The 21,668-nt window shown below is 45.2% G+C and overlaps 1 protein-coding gene across 1 annotated transcript; it reads right to left on the bottom strand.

Moving 5' to 3' along the window:
• Nucleotides 1-1,040: 1,040 nt before the first annotated feature.
• Nucleotides 1,041-19,822, bottom strand: DSCC1 (DNA replication and sister chromatid cohesion 1). Its single transcript, XM_058668520.1, has 9 exons — nucleotides 19,528-19,822; nucleotides 15,454-15,622; nucleotides 10,987-11,121; nucleotides 9,986-10,076; nucleotides 7,489-7,627; nucleotides 6,697-6,749; nucleotides 6,343-6,497; nucleotides 2,707-2,855; nucleotides 1,041-1,296 (listed from the first exon to the last, which is right to left on the bottom strand). Exons 1-9 carry the CDS (start codon nucleotides 19,698-19,700, stop codon nucleotides 1,188-1,190), a joined length of 1,173 nt encoding a protein of 390 aa, XP_058524503.1. The 5' UTR covers nucleotides 19,701-19,822; the 3' UTR covers nucleotides 1,041-1,187.
• Between the last annotated feature and the right edge of the window lie 1,846 nt (nucleotides 19,823-21,668).

Below are 21,668 nucleotides of genomic sequence, written 5' to 3'. Positions count from 1 at the left end.
CGCAGCGAAGGAAATCGTGTTTACATTTCATGTACATCACAGAAAAACTGATAATTAGTTATATCTGGGTTTATGAATTATGTTAACTTTTTGAAGTGTTGGACCAGATTTCATTTTGGTCTATTCTTCACTCCCCCAACTATTCCTGGTTTTAAACTCATTAACTAAGTTAAAGTTAATTTGAACTTTATACCCTCAAGCAAAAACAAATCAGGAAGACAAGGCATTTTAATCAAGCGTTCCAATGCCAACTTGTAGTTTTCAAATGAATGCTGTGTGGGCCATTGTCACATTTTATGATTATAAACTGTTATTATTCTGTACACGATTGAAAATCAACTTCATCTTTCCCAAAGCATGTCTATACTAACCAGACAGGAACAATTATAAAACCAGTCATCAGTGTAAACTTGTGTGACTACTGAAGTGACTTCTTGCTTAATTGATTCAAAGCTCAGGGGAACTCACTTGAGAAATGCCATTAAAGCAAAAAATAATAATGTCCTTCTCTGAAAGGTTTATGATTTGGTTCTCCGGAAAAAAAAAAAAAAACTTTTAAAGATTTTATTTTTATTGGAAAGTCAGATAAACAGAGAGGAGGAGAGACAAGAGATAGATTTTCCGTCCAAAGATTCACTCATCAAGTGGCCACAATGGCCAAGCTGAGCTGATCCGAAACCAGGAGCCAGGTGTCTCTTCCGGGTCTCCCACGCAGGTGCAGGATTCCAAGGCTTTGGGCCATCCGCTACTGCTTTCCAGGCCACAAGCAGGGAGCTGGATGGGAAGTGGAGCTGCTGGGATTAGAAACGGCACCCATATGGGATCCCACCAGTTGCAAGGCGAGGACTTGAGCTGCTAGGCCACCATGCCGGGCCCTTCTGAAAAATTTTTAAAGGTGTTAATAATTAGAACGTAAGACCTTTATTAAGGAAGTGGAATTTTAAGCATAAAAAGCTAAACCATTTTTCAATAAATAAAATCATGTCCCCATCAGAGATATACACGTAACAGAAATAATACTTTATTTTATGTGTATGTTCATAAAAAGAAAAACGTTATCATGTTACATGTTAGAAGAGCAAAGGTTTTCACTCAGGAATAAAAGTAACAGAAGAGTATCCTTTTCCCCCTTTCATATCCAGCATTTTTATAATGCAACTTTAGTTCCAAAGAAAACACGTGCTCTTTCAAGAAATGGGTCTTCGGGAATTGTAAACTTTAACGCCGTTTTGCATTGAAGAACGAGAATACTTAGTTAGTAATGCACCTATGGTTTGCTTCTCTCCGCACAAATCTCTGTAGGAACAAAAAGGAGAACACGGTCAATATTTTGAGAATGAAGCCTCTTCACAGCACTTGCAGTTATTTCATCTCTCGCCACTAAATCCATCTTCCTGGTTGGCCTAAATGTGTGTGTTCAGGGAGGAACCGGGTGAATGTGGGTTCCAAGTGCTAACTGAACTACCTGGACTCTATGTGTCTCCTCTGACCATCACGGTAAGGCAGGAGTAATGGATGACTGAACTTTGTATCAGGTGGAAGGAATCTGAGATTCAGACAAGACGCCAAAACTTTAAAATGAGTTTTCTTGTGAAGCAGAACAAGAGCCTCCAGTCCATGATGCTGCTATCTTTGTTGCCCAAGATGAGAAACGTAACAAAGAAACCAGGCTGATGGGAGTGAATGAACACACACTAACACAGCCAGGATAACCAGGGCAGCCAGCTCTGCGAGGCTCTCCCGTGGCTCTCAGGCAGCAGCACTGGCTGGAGGACCAGGTGCAGCTCCTGCATCACGCTGGAGGGCCTGCAAAGCAGATGGAGCAGTGGGAAGGAAGGCGAGTCTTGCCTGATTCTGTTTTCTCAAGGTGTGAGCTCATAGGCTTTGTCTGAAGAGGAGTTAGGGTACTGCTGGTGTGAGATGAGGAGGGGTGTGGAGGAAGCTCCAAAGGTTTAAAAAAAAAAAAAAACTTGAATGATAAATGGTACCTACCACTGAGGTTCCAAAGTCTTGTGGCCCCCCATTGAGTATTTTTCCCTGGGAAATATCAGCTGCTCACATGAGCAAGGCACAGAGTGAGAAGGAGTTGGGTTTAATCTTTTTTGTTGTTTCTTTGTTTAGATTTTCTTTTTTTTAACCAGGGAAGTGTGACAAGCGGAAGGGAATATCCAGGGAGTGGAGTGTGAACAGCAGGAGAGAATGCCAGTGGAATCTAAGCTGGGAAAAGAGAAGCGAGAGGATGTGAAGAGGGATGGCACACCGTGACCCAGTCAACATGCTGCTGGACTTCAGGTGTCTGTGGACTTGAGACCCGAAGCACTGACCTTGGGGTTAGCTGCGGCTTCTGGAATCTGCCTTTTGCCACAATGTAAAAGTAAGGGAGCAGGAAGGACGGGAGGGGTAGTCAGAGACCCTAACGTCTCCCACGGCATCTATACTCTGTCGCTCAGAGAGCAGCAACTTCGCAAGGAAGGGAGCCGAGAGGCATTTATTAAAGCGGCGGAAAAGAACACCTGTTCCACCGTCAGCATCAGTCATGGTGGGGGATGACAGAGAGCAGCAACTGGACAAAGTTTCAAGGAAAGCAGGGATTCTGATGGTCTGATGGAATATGCACAAGCACAAAAACTGTGCCCTACAAATAAATCTAAAACTCTTTGTAAAAACAGACCAACTCTCCAAAATCCTTTTAAATCAATGACTTACTGAATATATGGAGCGATATCTTCTTCTGTCCACTTCTCCCTTAGAGAGAATAGACTGTTAAAACGTTCCTGAGTCCCTTCGGGTAAGTCGTCTACTTTCAGCAAGAATATGATTTCTGGCCTTGAGTTTCTATCAACCAATGCTAAACCCTACAAGAAATAGGAAGAAAAGGGACAATTTATGATCTGGTACCTAATGACGTTTAGAATTAGCTTCGTTCGGGCCCAGCGGCGTGGCCTAGCGGCTAAAGTCCTCGCCTTCAATGCGGTGGGATCCCATATGACCGTCAGTTCTAATCCCGGCAGCTCCACTTCCCATCCAGATCCCTGCTTGTGGCCTGGGAAAGCAGTCAAGGACGGCCCAAAGGCCTTGGGACTCTGCACCCGCGTGGGAGACCTGGAATAGGTTCCTTGTTCCCAGCTTCGGATCAGCACAGCGCCGGCCGTTGCACTCACTTGGTGAGTGAATGATCGGACGGAAGATCTTCCTCTCTGTCTCTCCTCCTCTCTGTATATCTGACTTTGTAATAACAAAATAAATAAATCTTAAAAAAAAAAAAAGAATTAGCTTGGTTCAAGGTATTTAAAAACTCAGCAGCAGAAAATAAACACAAAGGATGCAGAGATTTCTAAGAGACGGCTCCAACCCTGAAAGTCATCAGTGAGCTGTCAGTATCAAATCCGGCAGACTCTTTTCTTTGATTCTTCCTCCCAGTTTTCTGTTCTCTGTTAATGTTAAGCCTCACTGTTTTTGTTTTTTAATTACGAAATGCCTGTTTCTTTGGTCAGTACTTTGTTTTAAAGATGATTTATTTGAAAGAGTTACAGAAAGAGAGAGATCTTTCAACTGCTGGTTAATCCACAAATGGCTAAAATAGCACTTGGTCAGGCCAAAGTCAGCAGACAGGAACTTCCTCCAGGTCTTCCACACGTGTGGCAGGAGCTGAAGCACTTCGGCCATCTTTTGCTGCCTTTCCCAGACCACTGGCAGGAAGTTGGATAGGAAGTGGAGCAGCCAGGACGTCTGAGCTGGACAGTTACCCACTGTACCACAATGCCAGTCCCCACCAGCACTCTCTCACCTAGGCATATTTAAATGCCGAGAGTCTGGAAAGTTGTCCTTTTACATAATTACACAAGCTTCTGTTCATTTCCCCTTCTTGACTCTCACAGTACTTTCTAAAGGCCATTACTGACGTGTTCCTGATGAGGTAGCTCCTGTAACTGACGTCACTGCGTGGTCCCCAAGAGTTTCCTAGACAGAGTTGAAGTTTTTCAGTTCAATCCTTGATGTCACTAAGAGATTAACTGCAGATGGGCTCAAGCCATTGAATTGAGTTAAAAGTAGACTGTGACGATACCTACTAATTACCTTGCACTGCGATAATACAGCTCTGCTAGTAATGTCTCCCAACATGGTCTCCTGGATTCCCATTTCTGCTCTCCGTTCCACGGGCAAAGCAAGAGTTCGTTCTTCCATGCGCAGCAACTTGGCCACCTATTCTTTCCTTCAGAGAAGCATTCTGAATTGATGGATAAGCCTCCCCCACCAACTTTTGGAACTCCTGACCTATTGTAGGTGCCCTTCCCATGGTAGAGTCCACTCTGCATTGTAAGAACAGATTTCCACGTATAATCTGCACTCTCCACCCAGTTGATCCCGGGAGTTCTAAGTGCCTGGATGGTGCCTTGTATAACACTCCCCAGCACCGAGCACAGTGCCTCGACATAAAGGAAATGCATCTGATTTAATTAGAAAATATGAGCATGTATACAATATAGATAAATGTATAATGCTATCAGACAGGTCCAGATGTGGAGACACAGTGCAGCATGCCTCTCCACATTCAGAACAAAAATGGACTCCCAGTGAAACTGTTGAATATATCCTGACAGTAGGATACTGGACTCTGACACTGTCCATGCTTACATTGGAAAACACTTCAATACTGGCATGATTGGCTAATGGCTGTTCATGAAGGAATACTGAGGGGAAATCAGTAGTAAGAGCAAGGGACTTGGGGAGGGGACAGGAAATGCCAGAGCCTATGGAATTATATCACAAAAGAGAAAAAAAGAAAGATGCAATACAAAAAAAAAAAAAAAAAATTCTATCAGAGGTCCTGGTGCAGCAGCGTAGTGGCTAAAGACCTTGCCTTGCATGTGCTGGGATCCCATATGGGCACTGATTTGTATCCCAGCTGCTCCACTTACCATTTAGCTCCCTGCTTGTAGTCTGGAAAAGCAGTCAAGGATGGCCCAAAGCCTTGGAACCCTGCACCCACGTTGGATATTTGGAAGAAGCTCCTGGCTTCTAGCTTCAGATCTGGCTCAGCTCTGGCCATTGTAGTCATTTGGGGAGTGAATCATCGGATGGAAGATCTTCCTCTCTGTCTCTCCTTCTCTGTAAATCTGACTTTTCAATAAAAATAAATCTTTTAAAAAATGCTATCAGAGTGGGAAATGACCAAACTCAGTATTCTTCCAAAGCTATGTACTACATGCCCTAAAGAAAAAGTGTAGGGTACTATGGCATGAAACAGGAGGCCTTTTCTTAAAAGTGGAAAATGACAAAAGGCCTCCATAATAAAATAAGCCAAAATTGAGTAAGACATGAGCAGGCAAAAATGGGGAAAGTATCATTGCAGCCCAGAAGGCCTTGTGTGAGGGACCTAAGGCGCAAGAGTACTTAATGATTCTGAAATACAAAACAAGGCTGGTTTACATGAGCAGTAGGAAAAGCAGCCAGAAATAAAACTGTTGCAATGACCATGGAGGGCCAAAATACAAACTTAGGGATTTCCTAACTTAAGTGCAATGGGCAACCAATAAAGTTATTATAAAACAAGGGAACTCATCTCATTTCAACAGCAATTTTAGATCATTCTATTAGCACTCCAGAGAATGGACTATAAGAGGGCAAAATCAGAACCTCAAAGTTCTGCTTAGGGAAGCCGTTGCTCTGGCAGAGGCAACCTGTCATGGGAGTTTGGAGTAAGACATAAAAAGGGATGAAATGAGACATACTGGGTGGTGTCAGGAATGAATGTAAATAGGATAAAGAATTTACTGAGGCTATGCAAGTGCTCTGAAGTACAATGTGGTGATGGCTGTATTAACTTCGACCTATCTATTTTTACTGGAAGAGCAGATTTTATAGAGAGAAATAGAGACAGAGAGGAAGATATTCCATTTGCTAGCTAACTCCCCAGATGGCCACAATGGCTACAGCCAAGCCCATCCAAAACCAGGAGCCAGTAGTTTCTTCCTTGTCTCCCACATGGGTGCAGGGTCCCAAGGCTTCGGGCCGTCCTCGACTGCCTTCCCAGGCCACAGGCAGGGAGCTGGATGGGAAGTGCAGCAAGGACACAGACAGACACCTATGTGGGATCCCAGTGTTTGAAGACACTCAATAATACCATCCTGCCCAATTTGCATACTTTGCCATATGTAAATTATGCCTCAATAAAGCCCTTTAGTTTTATGTTGTCATACTCAACAAGGCACTGTAGAGTTCTATAGGACCTTGTGATGGGATTGAATGCACAGTGCATTGGCTCCACATTCAGCTCCACCGTAGGTATGGCCCAGTAATTAAGCACCTACTGAATCCCACAGCAGTTCCCAGTCACGTTACCTGAAGCTGCTCGAGCCTCGTTGTCATTCCTTCAGGGACACTCTGCTGCCAGACTTCTTGAAACTCAGCAAGGTTGAACTTGACTGCATTCTGAAGCAGCATCTGGGCGGTGGCTCGGCATATCTTATCTGCGTTCAGTTCAAAATAAACCTCACCTAAAGGGAAGTTTCAGATTCTTACAACTGAAGACCGCACCAGCGTTCTGCTTCCTCCCATGTTGGAAGGGATCACACCTAGCCCACCTCCCACAGATCCATGGAATCCCAGCTGTTAACAGCAACACCCATGAGGAAAGTACGCCAGTACTAACTCGCAGGAAGAGTTCCCAAGTGTCCTTTACAGAGCGGTCCTTACCTTCATCTGTGTATTTCTTTCCATAACATTTAAGACAGTGTTCTATCATTTCCCTGAAAAAGGTAAAACATTCATGACATGTTAGTCACATTTTTAGGCACTAGATTTGAGTCTTTATTGCTACATAGAAATATAACATAAATTTCAGATTTGAAATACTAAATTATTGGGCTGCCAAAAAGTACCTTATTTAACCCAATTAGGATCTAACTTAGACATTTAACATAAACTATGTGTGTATAAATGCATTATTATAAAATAACTCGAACATTAATTTCTTTATTTTTAAAAATTAATTAATTTTTTTTTTTGGCAAACAACAACAATAAAATGATGTGTTCAAACCCTAGAGTTCCCTACTGAATCCCATAGCAAGTTTGGTTCCATATTTTATTTTTTTAAGATTACTTATTTATCTATTTAAAAGGTAATTACAGAATGAAAAAGAGAGTCTTCCATCTGCTCGCTTCCCAACAGGGATGGAAGAAATCCAAAAGCCAGGAACTTCTAGGTAAGCCCTGTGGGTGCAGCTGGCCAGGGAACTGGGTCATTTTCTGCTGCCTTCCCACGTGCATTAGCAGGGAGGTGGATCAGGAGGGGAGCAACCAGGACTCAAACCGGCACCCACATAGGACGGCAGCACTGCAGACAGAAGCTCAACTTGCTGTGCCACAGCACTGCCCCCTGCTTCTATATTTTAAACATTTTTTGATATTAACATAAATAGCCCATGCTCTGGATTGGAGCTTCTATTAAGGACATCCAATGTTGACATGTAATTAAAATACTTACTCTGGCTCCAATGGTCCGAGTTCCTGGAGGCATATACTCAGTGGAACTTTAGTAAATGACCAAGATTCAGAATCCACAAGCTGAGTCACATGATTCAGAAGTTTCATCTCATAATCAAATTCGAGAATTCTCCAGTAACCTACACATTCCAACAGTTACAATCATCAAAGAACATTTTAAGTGACTGAGTTAACTAAGGAGCAGCATAACTCGTGCCCTGCTTCAAAAACGAAACACTGACCATCTTCACTTCAAACCAGGATTCTTTTTACACTTTTCTCCCATTTTGTCTTTGACAGAAATCAGATGACTTTTAAGGAGAATTTTACAAATGACTAACACTGTGATTTTTTTCCAAGTGTTTTTAATATTATTTCACAAGTGAAATACGTGAAAATGCAGAAATGCACCTATTACAGTCTTTTTCTTCAGAACATCATACCAACAATGTCAGTGTCAGGTGCCATTCCCTACTTGGCAACCTTCACTGTGCTGCACAGCCACAGTTGTCACTCTCAGCCCAGCTCCCATTTGGAAATGCTCTGCTCCTCCTTCAAGGCACAGTAAGTAGCCTTTGGGCACAATGTGCATGAGCAGGACAATAAAGACTGGCACCAAGGCCCTTTTCCCTAATCCCATGAAAGGTATGGATGCCATTTTACAATCCACGGCACAACCTAGACAGCGTCATAGTGTCTCTCTTCTTACTCTACAAAAATAAAAGACAACATGAAAAAATGAGCTGTGAGATCTAAAACAACATGCAAAAGGGTTAAGAGTGACCTATGTACCTCCTGACAAAAATTATCTCTCTCCATGCAATCAGTGAATAGTATAGTTATAGTAAAATATATTCTTCGGCTCATCTTTTTAAAACATGTTTATGTAATTTATATTTTTCAAGATTTATTTACTTTTTTGGAAGGCAGTTACAGAGAGAGAGGGAGAGAGAGAGAGAGAGAGCACAATCTTCCATCAGCTGGTTCACTTCCCAAATCACCAGAACAGGCAGAGATGGGTCAGGGCAAAGTCAGAAGCCAGGGGCTCTACCCAGCTATCCACCCAGGTCTCCCATGGGGGAGACTCTATTTGGGCATCATTTACAGCTTTCCCAAGAGCATTATCAGGGAGAGGGATCAGAGGCAGAGCAGCCAGGATTTGAACTGGTGCCTCTAGTGGATGCTGACATTACAGATGACAGCTTAAACCAGTGTGCCCCAACGTTGGCCCCAACTTCTTTAGCTTTAACTATAATTCATTGATATCCATGCATCATACTAATTAGTATAATCCATAAAAAAAACTACTTTAGATTGCTAAGATCAAGTGGCTCTCAAGCCACAACTAAGAGCTAAGCCCTTCCCATTAGTTCTAAAGTTGTTTGCTTTGTTAACAGAATTTGTTACTTTTGATTGTCACTTTTGACAGTTAAGGTCTCACAAAAGTGTTGTTTAGAAGATTATCAGAAAACTGAAGAGTCCATCTACCGACATGCTAATTTTATTCTTCCCAACACAGTTCAGCTGCTCCTTGGGGCCAATGAAGGATGCATGCAAACATACCCTGCAGGATTCCCACAAACCCAGAAGTCGAGCAAAAAGCCCCCTCCCTGGCCCAGAGTAGACGCTGGTCAAAATATTAAAGGCACACTCCCAGACCTCTTTTCAGGAGCATGACATAAACGAATGTATGTTCAACAATCCACTGGAGTGATCACAAGCAGAAACGAAGTTCCATCTTCCAAGCGATTTGGAAATACAATGAGGTTATTAAATTCATGCTGCAGTAGAGTTACAGGATATGGGTTCCATGTTATATCCCATCATTAACTCAAATGTAAGCTTCAACAGTTGGCTCCCCTTCCTAGGGCTTCGTTTCCTCATATTTAAAAAAGAATGAAAATATGGAGCCAGCTTGGTGGCGCAGTGAATGAATCCTTCACCTGCAAGCTCCAGTTCCTGTCCCAGCTACTCAACTTCTGATCCAGCTCTCTGATAATGGCCTGGGAAGGCAGAGGACAATGGCCCAAAGCTTCGGGCCCCTGTATCTATGTAAGAGACCCGAAACAATTTCCTGGATTCAGGCTTCGGATCAGCTCAGCTCCAGCCTTTGCAGACATTTGGGGGAGTGGGCCAGCAGATAGAAGAGCTCTCTGGCTCTTGGTCTCTCCTTCGCACTCTGTAACTCTGAATTTGGGATACAATAAATAAACCCTTTTAAAAAAATGGAAATATTAAAGCACATGATGTCTAAGGACCTTTCTTGGTTAAACATGACTCCTCCTTTGCCACTTGTAAGACGAAGTTCAAGTCAGCACGGGCAGACTGACTTCGTGGTGTGAAGAGGGTCACCCCATCTCTACACCACATCTAAAATGACAAATATCATCATCTCAGAGCCCAAAAGAAGATTCAATACACAGTATGCAATAGGGTAAAGATGTTCAAAAACTTTTCTTTCAAATAATCTATCATTATTATGAAGTCAGGAACACTACCTCCAATCTCACAGGCATTTAGAACTTGCAACCGGGTCATTATTTCCTCCTCACTTGCCTGAATCTGATCAAGCAAATCACCAGTTGTATACTGAAACAAGAAAAAAAAAATGTTAAAACCTTGAAGAACTATTTTTAAGATTTCTTGTTGAAATGGGCAAATAGAGACTAAACTTAGGCAATATCTATGCACCCACTCAGTCTCCTGTATTCACATATAATGACTATGACTTAAAGTCAGTGGCTATCTTCAAAGAAAACATACAAGAAAAGCTTTGTGATATTGGATTTTGGTAATAACTTCTTAAATGATACTGAAACCGTAGGCAGCAAAAGAACAATTGGCACACATACATCTAAGCACTAACAGTAAAAAAGGATAAATATTATATAATATTGTATTCAGTGTTTCAAAATCATACAGGCAGAAAATAGAACGGTGGCTGCCAGCTGCCGAGAAGTGGAGGAACGGGGAGTTAAAATGCAATGAATGTGGAGTTTCAGCTGCCAGAGATGAACAGTTTCTGCAAATGGATGGTGCTGATGGTAACACAGCACTCTTCCGGTGAACTCAACGCTACTGAACTACAAACTTCACGATGGTCAAAATGGCACATTTTCTGTTATATACACTTGACCATAATAAAAAAAGCCAAGAAAGTGAAAAGGACAACCCACAGAATTACAGAAAATATTTGCAGAGCATCTATAAGATAAGCAACTTAGACTATATAAAGAACCCTCTTACCACTAAGTAACACAGAACTAACAATTCAAAAGGCAGGCAAAGGAATTAAACAGAAATTTCTCCAAAGATGCACATATGATCAAAAGCCCTTGAAAGATGCTCAGTGTATCATTAGCCATTAGAGGAAAGGCACACCAAATCCACAATGAGACTGGCTTATGGCTGAAATTCTCACAACACAGCCTAAAAAGAATGTCACCAGTGTGCGCGCTTACTGGTGCTCGTTACTTTTATACTCACACAAACATCTTACTTTTGAGCGATTTGAATCCTTTTCTTTTTCACTGTCAGGTCCTTCATAGGTATTTTCCATCAAAAGTTTTTTCAGCTTCTTTAATTTAGGTCTACATCTTCTTAACTCCCAGTAATTATTAGAAAAACCGAGGATCTAGAAATGATAATGTAGTATAACCTTTTAGAGCAGTCTAAAAGTAAATAGCATGCAAGACTCCATCTATGCCACCAAACCTCAAAAAGTAAAAGACAGAGGGGTCAAGTGTTGTGGGCAGCAGGATAAGCCACCTCTTAGAATGTGTGCATGCCATGTTGGAGTTTCTGGAACCAAATCCTACCTCTGCTTCCACCCTAGCCTCCTGTGAATGCGCTGGGAGGCAGCAGAGGATGGCTCTAGCACTGGGGCTTCCACGACCTCCCTGGGAAACCTGGATACGGTTTCTGGCTCTTGGCTTTGAGCTTGCTGTCCCAGCTGTTGCAAGCATTTGGAAAGTGAACAAGCAAACCTCTTTCTCTTTGTCGCACCCTCTCTCTGTCACTCCATCTTTCAAACAAATAAATAAATTTTTAAAAAATTGAACATATTTTTTTTATAACAATCAAGTCAGTGGGCCAAGGCACTTCATTTTCTATTGGGAAGGTATCCATGTGGGAGACCTGGCTGAAGCTCCCAACTCCAGTTTCAATCCTGTCACTGTGAACATTTGGAAAGTGAACCAGTAGACAGAAAATACCTCTCTCTCTAAGTTTGCTTTCATATAAAGTATGAAAAAAAAAGATTATAGACGCCAGCACAATGGCTCAACTGGCTAATTCTCCAACTGTAAGAGCCACATTCCATATGAGCACCAGTTTATATCCTAGCTGCTCCACTTCCCAGCCAGCTCCCTGCTTGTGACTGGGAAAAGCAGTAAAGGATGGCCCAAAGGCTTGGGATCCTGAACCTGTATAGGAGACCCAGAGGAGGCTCCCGGCTATTTGCTTCTGATTAGCTCAGCTTTGGCCATTGCAGCCATTTGGGGAGTGAACCAGCAGATGGAAGATCTTTCTCTTCCTCTGCCTCTGTCTGTAAATTTGCCTTTCCAGTAAAAATTAGGGGAAAAAAATTATAGCTAATTCTGTTGTTGGACTTGTGAAACAATGAGAGACAGTTGAGAGAGGCCACATTACAGACACACTTGTATTAACAATCTCTGTATCTCCAGGATTGTCTTACATCAAGCAGTTAGCAGGTGCTCAACAAGAGCTTCCTGAAAGAAGGAAAATAAGTTGAACTGGTCTGTCATCAGGGTTCCCTCCAACTGAAACGGAAATACAAAGAATGCTTCTGCCAACGAAGATAAGGCTTGCTAGAGAAGACAAGGTGCAGAGCCTGCAGGGGGCGCTGCTCAATAAGGGCTTCAGAAGAGGAGCCTATGCACCAAGGCAGGAGACTGACTGTATCCCAGTACAAAGTGACAGTCTCCTAGCTACATCCCATGCACCAATGTCAGCTCGTGCTTCTGTGCATTAAGATGGGGGAGGAAGAGGAGGAAGGTTTGGCACAGTTTTTAGATTAGATGCTAGCATTAAAAATAATCTGGAGATTTTTGTCGCACAAATCTAAACTTCAAGCTTTACTTCAAAAAAGCAATCCTTTTCTCTGGCCAAGCTCTGCCTGAGTGTGCTCTATGCACCCCATCACTCCTGTCTGTGTTCCTGAGTGTGCCCTATGCACCCCATCACTCCTGTCTGTGTTCCTGAGTGTGCTCTATGCACCCCATCACTCCTGTCTGTGTTCCTGAGTGTGCTCTATGCACCCCATCACTCCTGTCTGTGTTCCTGAGTGTGCCCTATGCACCCCATCACTCCTGTCTGTGTTCCTGAGTGTGCTCTATGCACCCCATCACTCCTGTCTGTGTTCCTGAGTGTGCCCTATGCACCCCATCACTCCTGTCTGTGTTCCTGAGTGTGCTCTATGCACCCCATCACTCCTGTCTGTTCCTGAGTGTGCTCTATGCACCCCATCACTCCTGTCTGTTCCTGAGTGTGCTCTATGCACCCCATCACTCCTGTCTGTGCTCCTGAGTGTGCTCTATGCACCCCATCACTCCTGTCTGTTCCTGAGTGTGCTCTATGCACCCCATCACTCCTGTCTGTGTTCCTGAGTGTGCTCTATGCACCCCATCACTCCTGTCTGTGCTCCAGAGTGTGCTCTATGTACCCCATCACTCCTGTGTTCCTGAGTGTGCTCTATGCACCCCATCACTCCTGTCTGTTCCTGAGTGTGCTCTATGCACCCCATCACTCCTGTGTTCCTGAGTGTGCTCTATGTACCCCATCGCTCCTGTCTGTGTTCCTGAGTGTGCTCTATGCACCCCATCACTCCTGTCTGTGTTCCTGAGTGTGCTCTATGCACCCCATCACTCCTGTCTGTTCCTGAGTGTGCTCCCTGCACCCCATCACTTCTGTCTGTTCCTGAGTGTGCTCTATGCACCCCATCACTGCTGTCTGTTCCTGAGTGTGCTCTATGCACCCCATCACTCCTGTCTGTTCCTGAGTGTGCTCTATGCACCCCATCACTCCTGTCTGTGTTCCTGAGTGTGCTCTATGCACCCCATCACTCCTGTCTGTGCTCCTGAGTGTGCTCTATGCACCCCATCACTCCTGTCTGTGTTCCTGAGTGTGCTCTATGTACCCCATCACTCCTGTCTGTGTTCCTGAGTGTGCTCTATGCACCCCATCGCTCCTGTGTCCCTGAGTGTGCTCTATGCACCCCATCACTCCTGTCTGTGCTCCTGAGTGTGCTCTATGCACCCCATCACTCCTGTCTGTGCTCCTGAGTGTGCTCTATGCACCCCATCACTCCTGTGTTCCTGAGTGTGCTCTATGCACCCCATCACTCCTGTCTGTGCTCCTGAGTGTGCTCTATGCACCCCATCACTCCTGTCTGTGCTCCTGAGTGTGCTCTATGTACCCCATCACTCCTGTCTGTACCCTGAGTGTGCTCTATGCACCCCATCACTCCATCACCCTCAGCAGACATGCCCCGTGTCAGTCCCAGCAGCATCCCTTACCCTGTCGTTACAGCCATTTGCCTGGCAACCACCAACTAAAACCTTAATTAATGGATGTTTGTTAATTTACTGGCTCCTCCGTACACAGAATTCCCACAAGATCTCAAAGGAATCCACAGAGATTGCCATGCCTTCATAAAACAGCCACAAAACAAGTAAATGAAAAAAAACATTTAACACAAGAGTGAGCTCCTAGTATTTTTTCATTACACAATCAGACATAACCCTACAAAAGATAAAATACAGTATTTACTGGAAATTTCGTGCTGGTAAAATCACATGAGTCATTGCAGTTCCCCTTCTTTCCTTTCCAATTCTATTTTTAAGGAAACAGTTGGCCCAAATTCCCTCTGCAAGAATTACGGGCTGTGCTTTCATTGCTGCGTGTGGAACAACCTAGACAGGATGGAGACTTTTGTCCAGTAACTGCCACCCATATTCTCCAAACTAATTTAAAAAGTGTTATACTTGGCTACAGATCATAATGAACTAAACCAACTTGAAAAGCTAAGAAATACCCTCCGAAAAAGTCAACTTTTCTCATTTCTCGACCTCATAAATACTACCAAGTGTACAAGTTATGGTTTAAAGCAGCCCCTTTTTCAAAACACAGTTAAATTCACTAAAAATAAACAAAACATTCAGAGTGAATCATCAAATAGCCAACTTTCCCCATTACAGAAAATGATGAATCGGCCTTGAAGCTCCAATTCAAAAACGGGAAGACCAGTTGACACAACGGAGCAAGAAAAACGCTCAGAAACTTTCGATTCCACCAAGCAATGTCTTAGATTTTATATCTAAGACTTTATATCCAAAGTTTTCAACTGCAGTAAGATGAACAAGTATCATCCTTTTTCAGACTTAGAGTCATTTTAAAAGGCTCATGGAAAACATAATGAAAAGGCAAGTTTAATTTGGTGTGAAGAAATTTCCAAATCCATGCCCAGTTCTTCCCTAACATGACCTTTCCATGAACTTGTATATTATCCTCTGCCTGCAGGGTTTCAAATTTGCTTGGCACCAAAGCAAGCATTTTTTTTTTTTTGACTATGTTTATTTTCACCTACTTGAAAGGCAGAATGACAGACAAAGAGAGATCTTCCATCCACAGCTTTTCTCCCCAGAGGACTGCAACAGTCAGCAAGGAATTCCAGCTCTAGCAAGGAATTCCAGGAGCTCCACCCAGATCTCGCGAGACCCAAACACTGCAGCCATTATGTGCTGGCGCCCTTGGCACATTAGCAGGAAGCTGATTCAGAAGCGAGCCGCCAGAACACTACCCAGCATTCTGGCAGGGTATGTAGGCATCCCGAGAGGCAGCGTGACCAGCTACCCCACAAGGTCTACCCCCAAGTCTATATTTTCCTTTTAATTCTGGTGACTCTTTTGAAGTGCCCTCAGAAGAATCAGGAGACGAAGCACAGTACCTCATTGTGAATAATGTTACAGTGAGTCCCTTCCTTCGCCAGCTGGTCAGGTGTTTTACACCCAGGAATGAAAAGCAACAGATTTGAGGTGTCTGCTATTTTCAAGTCGTATGTTTTGTCTTTACTGCACAGCACAGCTTGCTCCTCCTTATCACCGCGAATTACAAAACTGCAGGAAAAATAGGGTGTTTTGAGAGTCCAGTGAACAACTTGTTTACCAACAACTTCCAAACCCTCTACGCTTGCGGAACTTACAACTGCATCCTGACGCTCTGTCAGGCCCCTCTGAATAATGACAGATCCACAGGGCAAGGGCAAGTTCAGATTCCAGCTGATGTGCACCCAGTGGCCAACTAAGACAGAACAATTAACGATGAACAAGAAAGAACCAACAAGACCAAAAGACCAAATTTTTCCACCTGACACCTTTGTGCAAACTTCTAAAAAGAGCACAAACAATGCATCTAGAAATTTAGTCAATGTTTCTGTATATCTGCTTTTCAAAAAAAAAAAATTAAATCTTAAAAAAAGGGCCCAATGCAATAGCCTGGTGGCTAAATCCTGCACTTGCTCGGATCCCCTGTGGGCACTAGTTTGTGTCGCAGACGCTCCACTTCCCATCTAGCTGCCTGTTCATGGCCTGGGAAAGACCAGGACGGCCCAACGCCTCAGGACCCTGCACTCATGTGGGAGACAAGGAAGAAGCTTCTGGCTCCTTGCTTTGAATCAGCTTAGCTCCAGCAGACGGAAGATCTTTCTCTCTGTCTCTTCTTCTCTCTGAATATCAGCCTTCCCAAAAACTAACTAAATAAATTAATCTTAAAAAAAAAAAAAAAACAGTTTAGTCAAAAGGTCCCAAGTTCCTGGGGTGGCCAAGAGCCCTAACAAGAGGCAGGTCAGGGTTCCTATATTCCATATCAGAGTGCTTGTGTTCGAGTCCCGACTGGGCTCCAGATTCCAGCCTTCTGCTCATGCTCACCCAGGGCAGCTCCGGCAGCTGGAGTGCCACTACCCGTGTGAGAGTGCTGAAAAGAATGCCCAGCAACTGGGGTCAGCCCTGTCCCCGCCAGTGCAAGTCACTGGGGAGTGGACAGATGAAAAGACTAGCTCCTAGGTCAGTAAAAACAATCAGTAAATAACAAAGACGTAGCAATCCCCGAAACCATACTAACACAAAACTTTTCAAATGCATGCTCGGGGATCTTAGAGATCCATTCGAACTATTATTACAAAGTAGACTGGAAGCCAGCAGGTCTGAGCTGGGCCCTACAATTCTGCATTTCTCAGTTTGCCTGGGGAGGACCATGTTGCTGGTGTTCCTGATACCCACTCCAGAGTCCTCCTCCTTCTACACGGAGCATCCTCTAACAGTCAAGGGAGCACCTCCCAGCCTCACCATCAGTTGTGCTGCAAAACAAACCAAGACAGAAAGCAGAAAGCTTCATAAAGAGGCTGCAATGCTGAAAGAAAAGTGATAAAAAGAGTGTGTTTTACAAAACGGACTAAAGGGAATTTATCAAAAGAAGGAAGAAAGGGAGGAGGAAGAGAGGAAAATAGCAATGACAAAATTGAGAAAAAGGCAACAAGCTGGTTCAAGAAGCTTTCCTTGTCTGGGAAGCCTGTGACCCTCCTGCTTGCAAACACACCTTTTAAATCAGTCATGAAAACCCTGAAATAAAAGTCTGTGATTTTTTTTTTATTGTTTTCATTTAGATGAAAATATTTTGATTCACTTGTTGTACAGATTTATTTATTTGAAAGGCACAGTGACAGAAAACAGGAGAGAAAGAGCAAAAGAACTCGCACTGGCTGTTTCAGTCCCCAAACCCTTGCAGCAGGTGGAGCTCGGTCTCCATGCGGCAGGCAGGCAGGAACTCAAGGGCCTGCCGCCTCCTGGGCTCATCAGAGGAAGGCTGGGCTGGAGGTGAAGGGATCAGATAGGAATCCAGGCACCTCAGTATAGGATGTACATCTTCCAAGTGGCAGCTTAGCATCCTACGCCACAACACCCATGCTCTAACAATGCTAATTTGGGCCAATTATCTACTTATTATTATTATTACTATTTACTTGAGACGTGGACAGAGAGCTCCCATCCTCTGGTTTGCTCCATGAATGCCCACACATGCAAGGCTAGCCAGATGGAAGCAGAGAGCTTAGAACTCAATCTATACCTTCCAGGCAGGTGACAGGAAGCAAACAACCCGAGCCGTCTCCGCTGCCTGCTAGGGCCTGCATTAACAAGAAGCTAGAATCTGAACGTGGAGGTGGGAATTAATCCCAAGCATTCTGATGAGGAACAGTGTCTAACTGGTGTTTCAACACCCACCCCACCAGGAATATTTTTTAACATTTATTTTAGGGACCAGTACAACTGGCTCAACTATCTAATCCTCCACCTCCAAGTACAGCGTCCCATTTAGGCGCTGGTTCATGTCCCAGCTGTTCCACTTTGATCCAGAGCACTGCTTGTGGCCTGGGAATGCAAATGCATGTGTAAGAGTCCTAGAAGCGCCTGACTCCTAGCCTTGGATCGGCTCAGCTCTGGCCATTATGGCCACTGGGGGAGTCAACCAGCAGAGGGAAGATCTTTCTCTCCTCCTCTGTAAGTGTGCCTTTCCAATAAAAACAAAATAACTCTTTGAAAGGGAGAGTTACAGAGACATAGAGATATTCCATGTGCTGGTTCACTCCCCAAATGATCACAGTGGCCAGAGTTGGACAGACCCAAAGCTAGAAGTCAGGAGCATCCTCTGCTTCTCCCATGTGAGTGTAGAGGCCTAGGGACTTGAGCCATCCTCTGATTCTTTCCCAGGCAACAAGCAGGGATTTGGATGGAAAATGGGGCAGCCAGGACATGGACCAACACCCATATGGGATCCCAGCATCACAGGCCTTAGCCTGCTGTTAACACTGACCCCATTTAGAAATATTTTTGTATTTGTTAACTCTCCCCCCAAAACACTCATTTTTAGGCCTTTCTGCTTTTCAGACAGCTAGATTAACTGTAACTGGCGGACAGGAAGCAATGAGCAGGCCGGCCAGTTAACTGTTACACCGTTGGACAGCGGTGATGTATGGAGTTGGAAGAGAGTCTAAACGGTTCAACCAGAAGAAATGTACAAGAGATACTTAGCTAGTAAAACAGAGGAATTGGAGGAAGTGGGTGCAGAAGACAGCCTAGTGCCCCTACATGATTTTTGGGGCAGGGATTATATAAACTGCCCAGAACTGTCAAGATTGCCTTCACACACTACCTCATCTTTGGATTTTTTTTTTTTTATTTCTTAAAAACGTCATTTGTTTAAAAGGCAGAGTGGCAGAGAGTGGGCCAGGGAGGGGGTGGGGCAGAGAAAAAAAAAATCTTCCATCCTGAGGTTAACTTCAAATGGCTGCAATGGCCAAGGCTGGGCCAGTCCAAAGCCAGGAGTCTGGAACTCCACCCTGGTCTCCCATACAGTGACAGAAACCTAAGCACTTGGGCCACACTGGCAGGGAGCTGGATCAGAAGTGGAGCAGCCAGGGACCTTACTGTGCACCCTGACAAGGGAGGCCAGGGCTTCAAGTAGCAGCTTAACCAGTTGTGGCACTGTGATGACCCCTGGGCATGGCATTTTTTTCCTCCCCTCCTTGGGTGTAATTTTTTAGGTCATGATCCTGCAGCAGATTTGCAGCTAACCTAAAATGAGAGAAAACTTCAGATGTTCATTAAGTGAGTAACCCCTAATCTAGTCTGTGTTGGGGGCCCCACCCAGCCTTTCACATCCACTTCTCTGGGGAAAAGAAATGCAAGATGAAGGTAAGAATCCTATACACGCTGTTGTTTAGGACAGAGTGGCAAACAGCTCTATGGAACCCCTGACGTCACCGTCAAGGGTTTCAAAAACCTTACCAAAGTTCCACTTCCATATGCCTTCGAGCCCTCGACCTGTCCCACCATGACCTCAGCGCAGCAGCTTGACCGCTAGAGCGGCGTAGTGCCTCACACCAGCTTGCTGTATGCCCACTGCATGCCCCTTTCTGGTCTGCCTCTTATCGCTGGCAAGGCAGGAGGCGCCGCCCGGCCCTGCTCACCTGTGCCCGGCCTCCACCTGCTGGCACAGCGCGGGCTCCAGCTCCAGCAGGCAGAAATCGCCGCCGCTGGCCCCGGGGCCGAAGGCCAGGCAGTGCACGGTGGGCAGCAGCTCGGCGGCGTTCAGCTTGGCGATCTGCAGCGTCGCGTCCACCTCGTCGCGGGTCCTGCTCATCTTGGCGCCTCAACACCCGGAGTACCGCTAACACCTGCGAGAAGGATACAAACAGAAGCTTTTCCTTTCAAAAGCGCGCCACGGAGGCTGGATGCGCGCTTCCGGGGCGGAGCGCGTCCCGGGCGCGTGCGCTCCTCGGCAGCCCAGGACCGCGCGGCGCCGGAGACGCGGACAGGAAGCCCCGGGCGGAGCCGCCGCTCCCTGGAGCGCGACCCGGAACCTCAGCCCCTTCTTCCGCTGCCCCCTCCCTTGTTTCCTTCCTCTGCAGGTAGAACTGTTCTTGGCGCTGTGGTGAGTGCGCTTTCTGTGCAGTGTCATTAACCCTTCACCCCAATCCTGCAAGGTGGACGCTGGGTCATCCTGTTTCGTAAAGGAGTGTGGGGGCACTGCCGGGAGCCTAATCAGCCGTGGAGTGAAGGTTTCATGCTAACAGTCGGAAACCGGGAGCGAGGTCGATTGCCGGGACCCTAACTTTGGGTCTTGGAGATCAGCACAGCTGGACGACGTCTGCTTGGGCTAGGTCTGTCCGTTCCTTGAGTGCTTATTTTGTGGCAGATGTGAGGCTGCGATCCAGGCCAAGAGAAGGCAAGCGTTCTGTAGTGATGAAGGCCCCGAATTCTCCCCGGAGGAGACAGGGAAACTCACTGCTAGACTTTTCCAAGGTGTGCTGCTCCACGATTACAGTGACCCAGACCCACGTGTTAAGAGCAAAGCCTGTGAATGCGCTCCCACAGGAATAGCCTAAGAAACACAGATGGTGAACCCTCGTGCTTACGGGGTTATTTAGGAGCCTGGCACCCCCCACCCCAGAGAGCTGAAACAGCCTGGGAGGAATATTCCACTCAAAGGGCTGCTTTGTGCAAGGCCTTCACTGAAGTAAGAGAACATGGCAGTGAGCTGAGGGGTTGCTGTAAGGAGTTACTCGAATATCCTACCCTGGACCCGGCGCCATTTCCTCTTCCTCACAGCTCAAGAAATTCACGCCAGTCTAGTCATCCACCAATCAGATGTAACCTGGCATTCCACCTGAGAACCCTACCCCCAATCTTCCAGGCCCTCCCCCAACCTGCTCACTCACCAATCATCCCTAGGCATTCACCTGCAGGCACCAATCCCCTGAGGCCTGCCCTCAATCCCTCCCAATCCCCGCCCCCCACTCCTTGCAGATGAAAAGGCCCCCAGGTGCGGCTCTCTCTCCTCTCCCTCCTTCCAGCCTCCTTTCCCTTCCCTTTCCCTTTTTTTCTCTCCACCACCTCCACCCCGTTCCTGCCCAGCTGGAATAAACCTCCTAAGATACCTCGTTGCGTCTGGTGTTTTCAGCTCACGGTAAAGAACCAGGTTACGGGAATTAGCTGTGCGTGATAATATAATATTGTATGAACTAGAACTCTAAACTGTTTTAAATAACTAACAGTTGCTGCTGTGGTTCGACTGACTAGTTCCTCCAAACTCACGCAGGAGAAGCTTAACCCAGGAAGTGTTACATTAATGGTATAAAGAGGGTAGAATCTGGCTTTGGAAAGTGAGATTGGATGAGGGGTGTCTTGGGGGGAGCACCTTGTAATTGAATGCTGGTGACCTTCCTGGAGGGCAAGGGGCCATGTGTCCAGACGTGAGGCCACCAAGGCAGCCCTGACCAAGATCTGCAAACTTGCAAACTTCAAAAGCTATAGGCCAAAAGAAACTTGTTTGTAAAGAAGCCTGCTGCAGACACTTTTTTTATAGTCTTAAAAAGCTGACTACAACACTTGCATTCAAAGCCAGAAACTGGCTGGTCTTTTTAGTATTTGGGAGAAAATGCTGGAAGAGGGCATCTCAGAGTTATAGGTAGTGCTTTGGCTGGTAGTGGGAAGGCTGGCTCATGTGACCCACTTCTTACACTTTTCTTCTCTTCTTTTTGAAAGATTTCTTTATTTTTATTGGAAAGGCAGATTTATTGGAAAGGAGACAGAGAAAGATCTTCCATCT

Source organism: Ochotona princeps, chromosome 9, assembly GCF_030435755.1.
Source record: "Ochotona princeps isolate mOchPri1 chromosome 9, mOchPri1.hap1, whole genome shotgun sequence".
In the NCBI taxonomy this organism is placed as follows: Eukaryota; Metazoa; Chordata; class Mammalia; order Lagomorpha; family Ochotonidae; genus Ochotona; species Ochotona princeps.
Note: the sequence above shows the minus strand (reverse complement) of the source record. Positions and strands in the feature narration are given on the sequence as shown.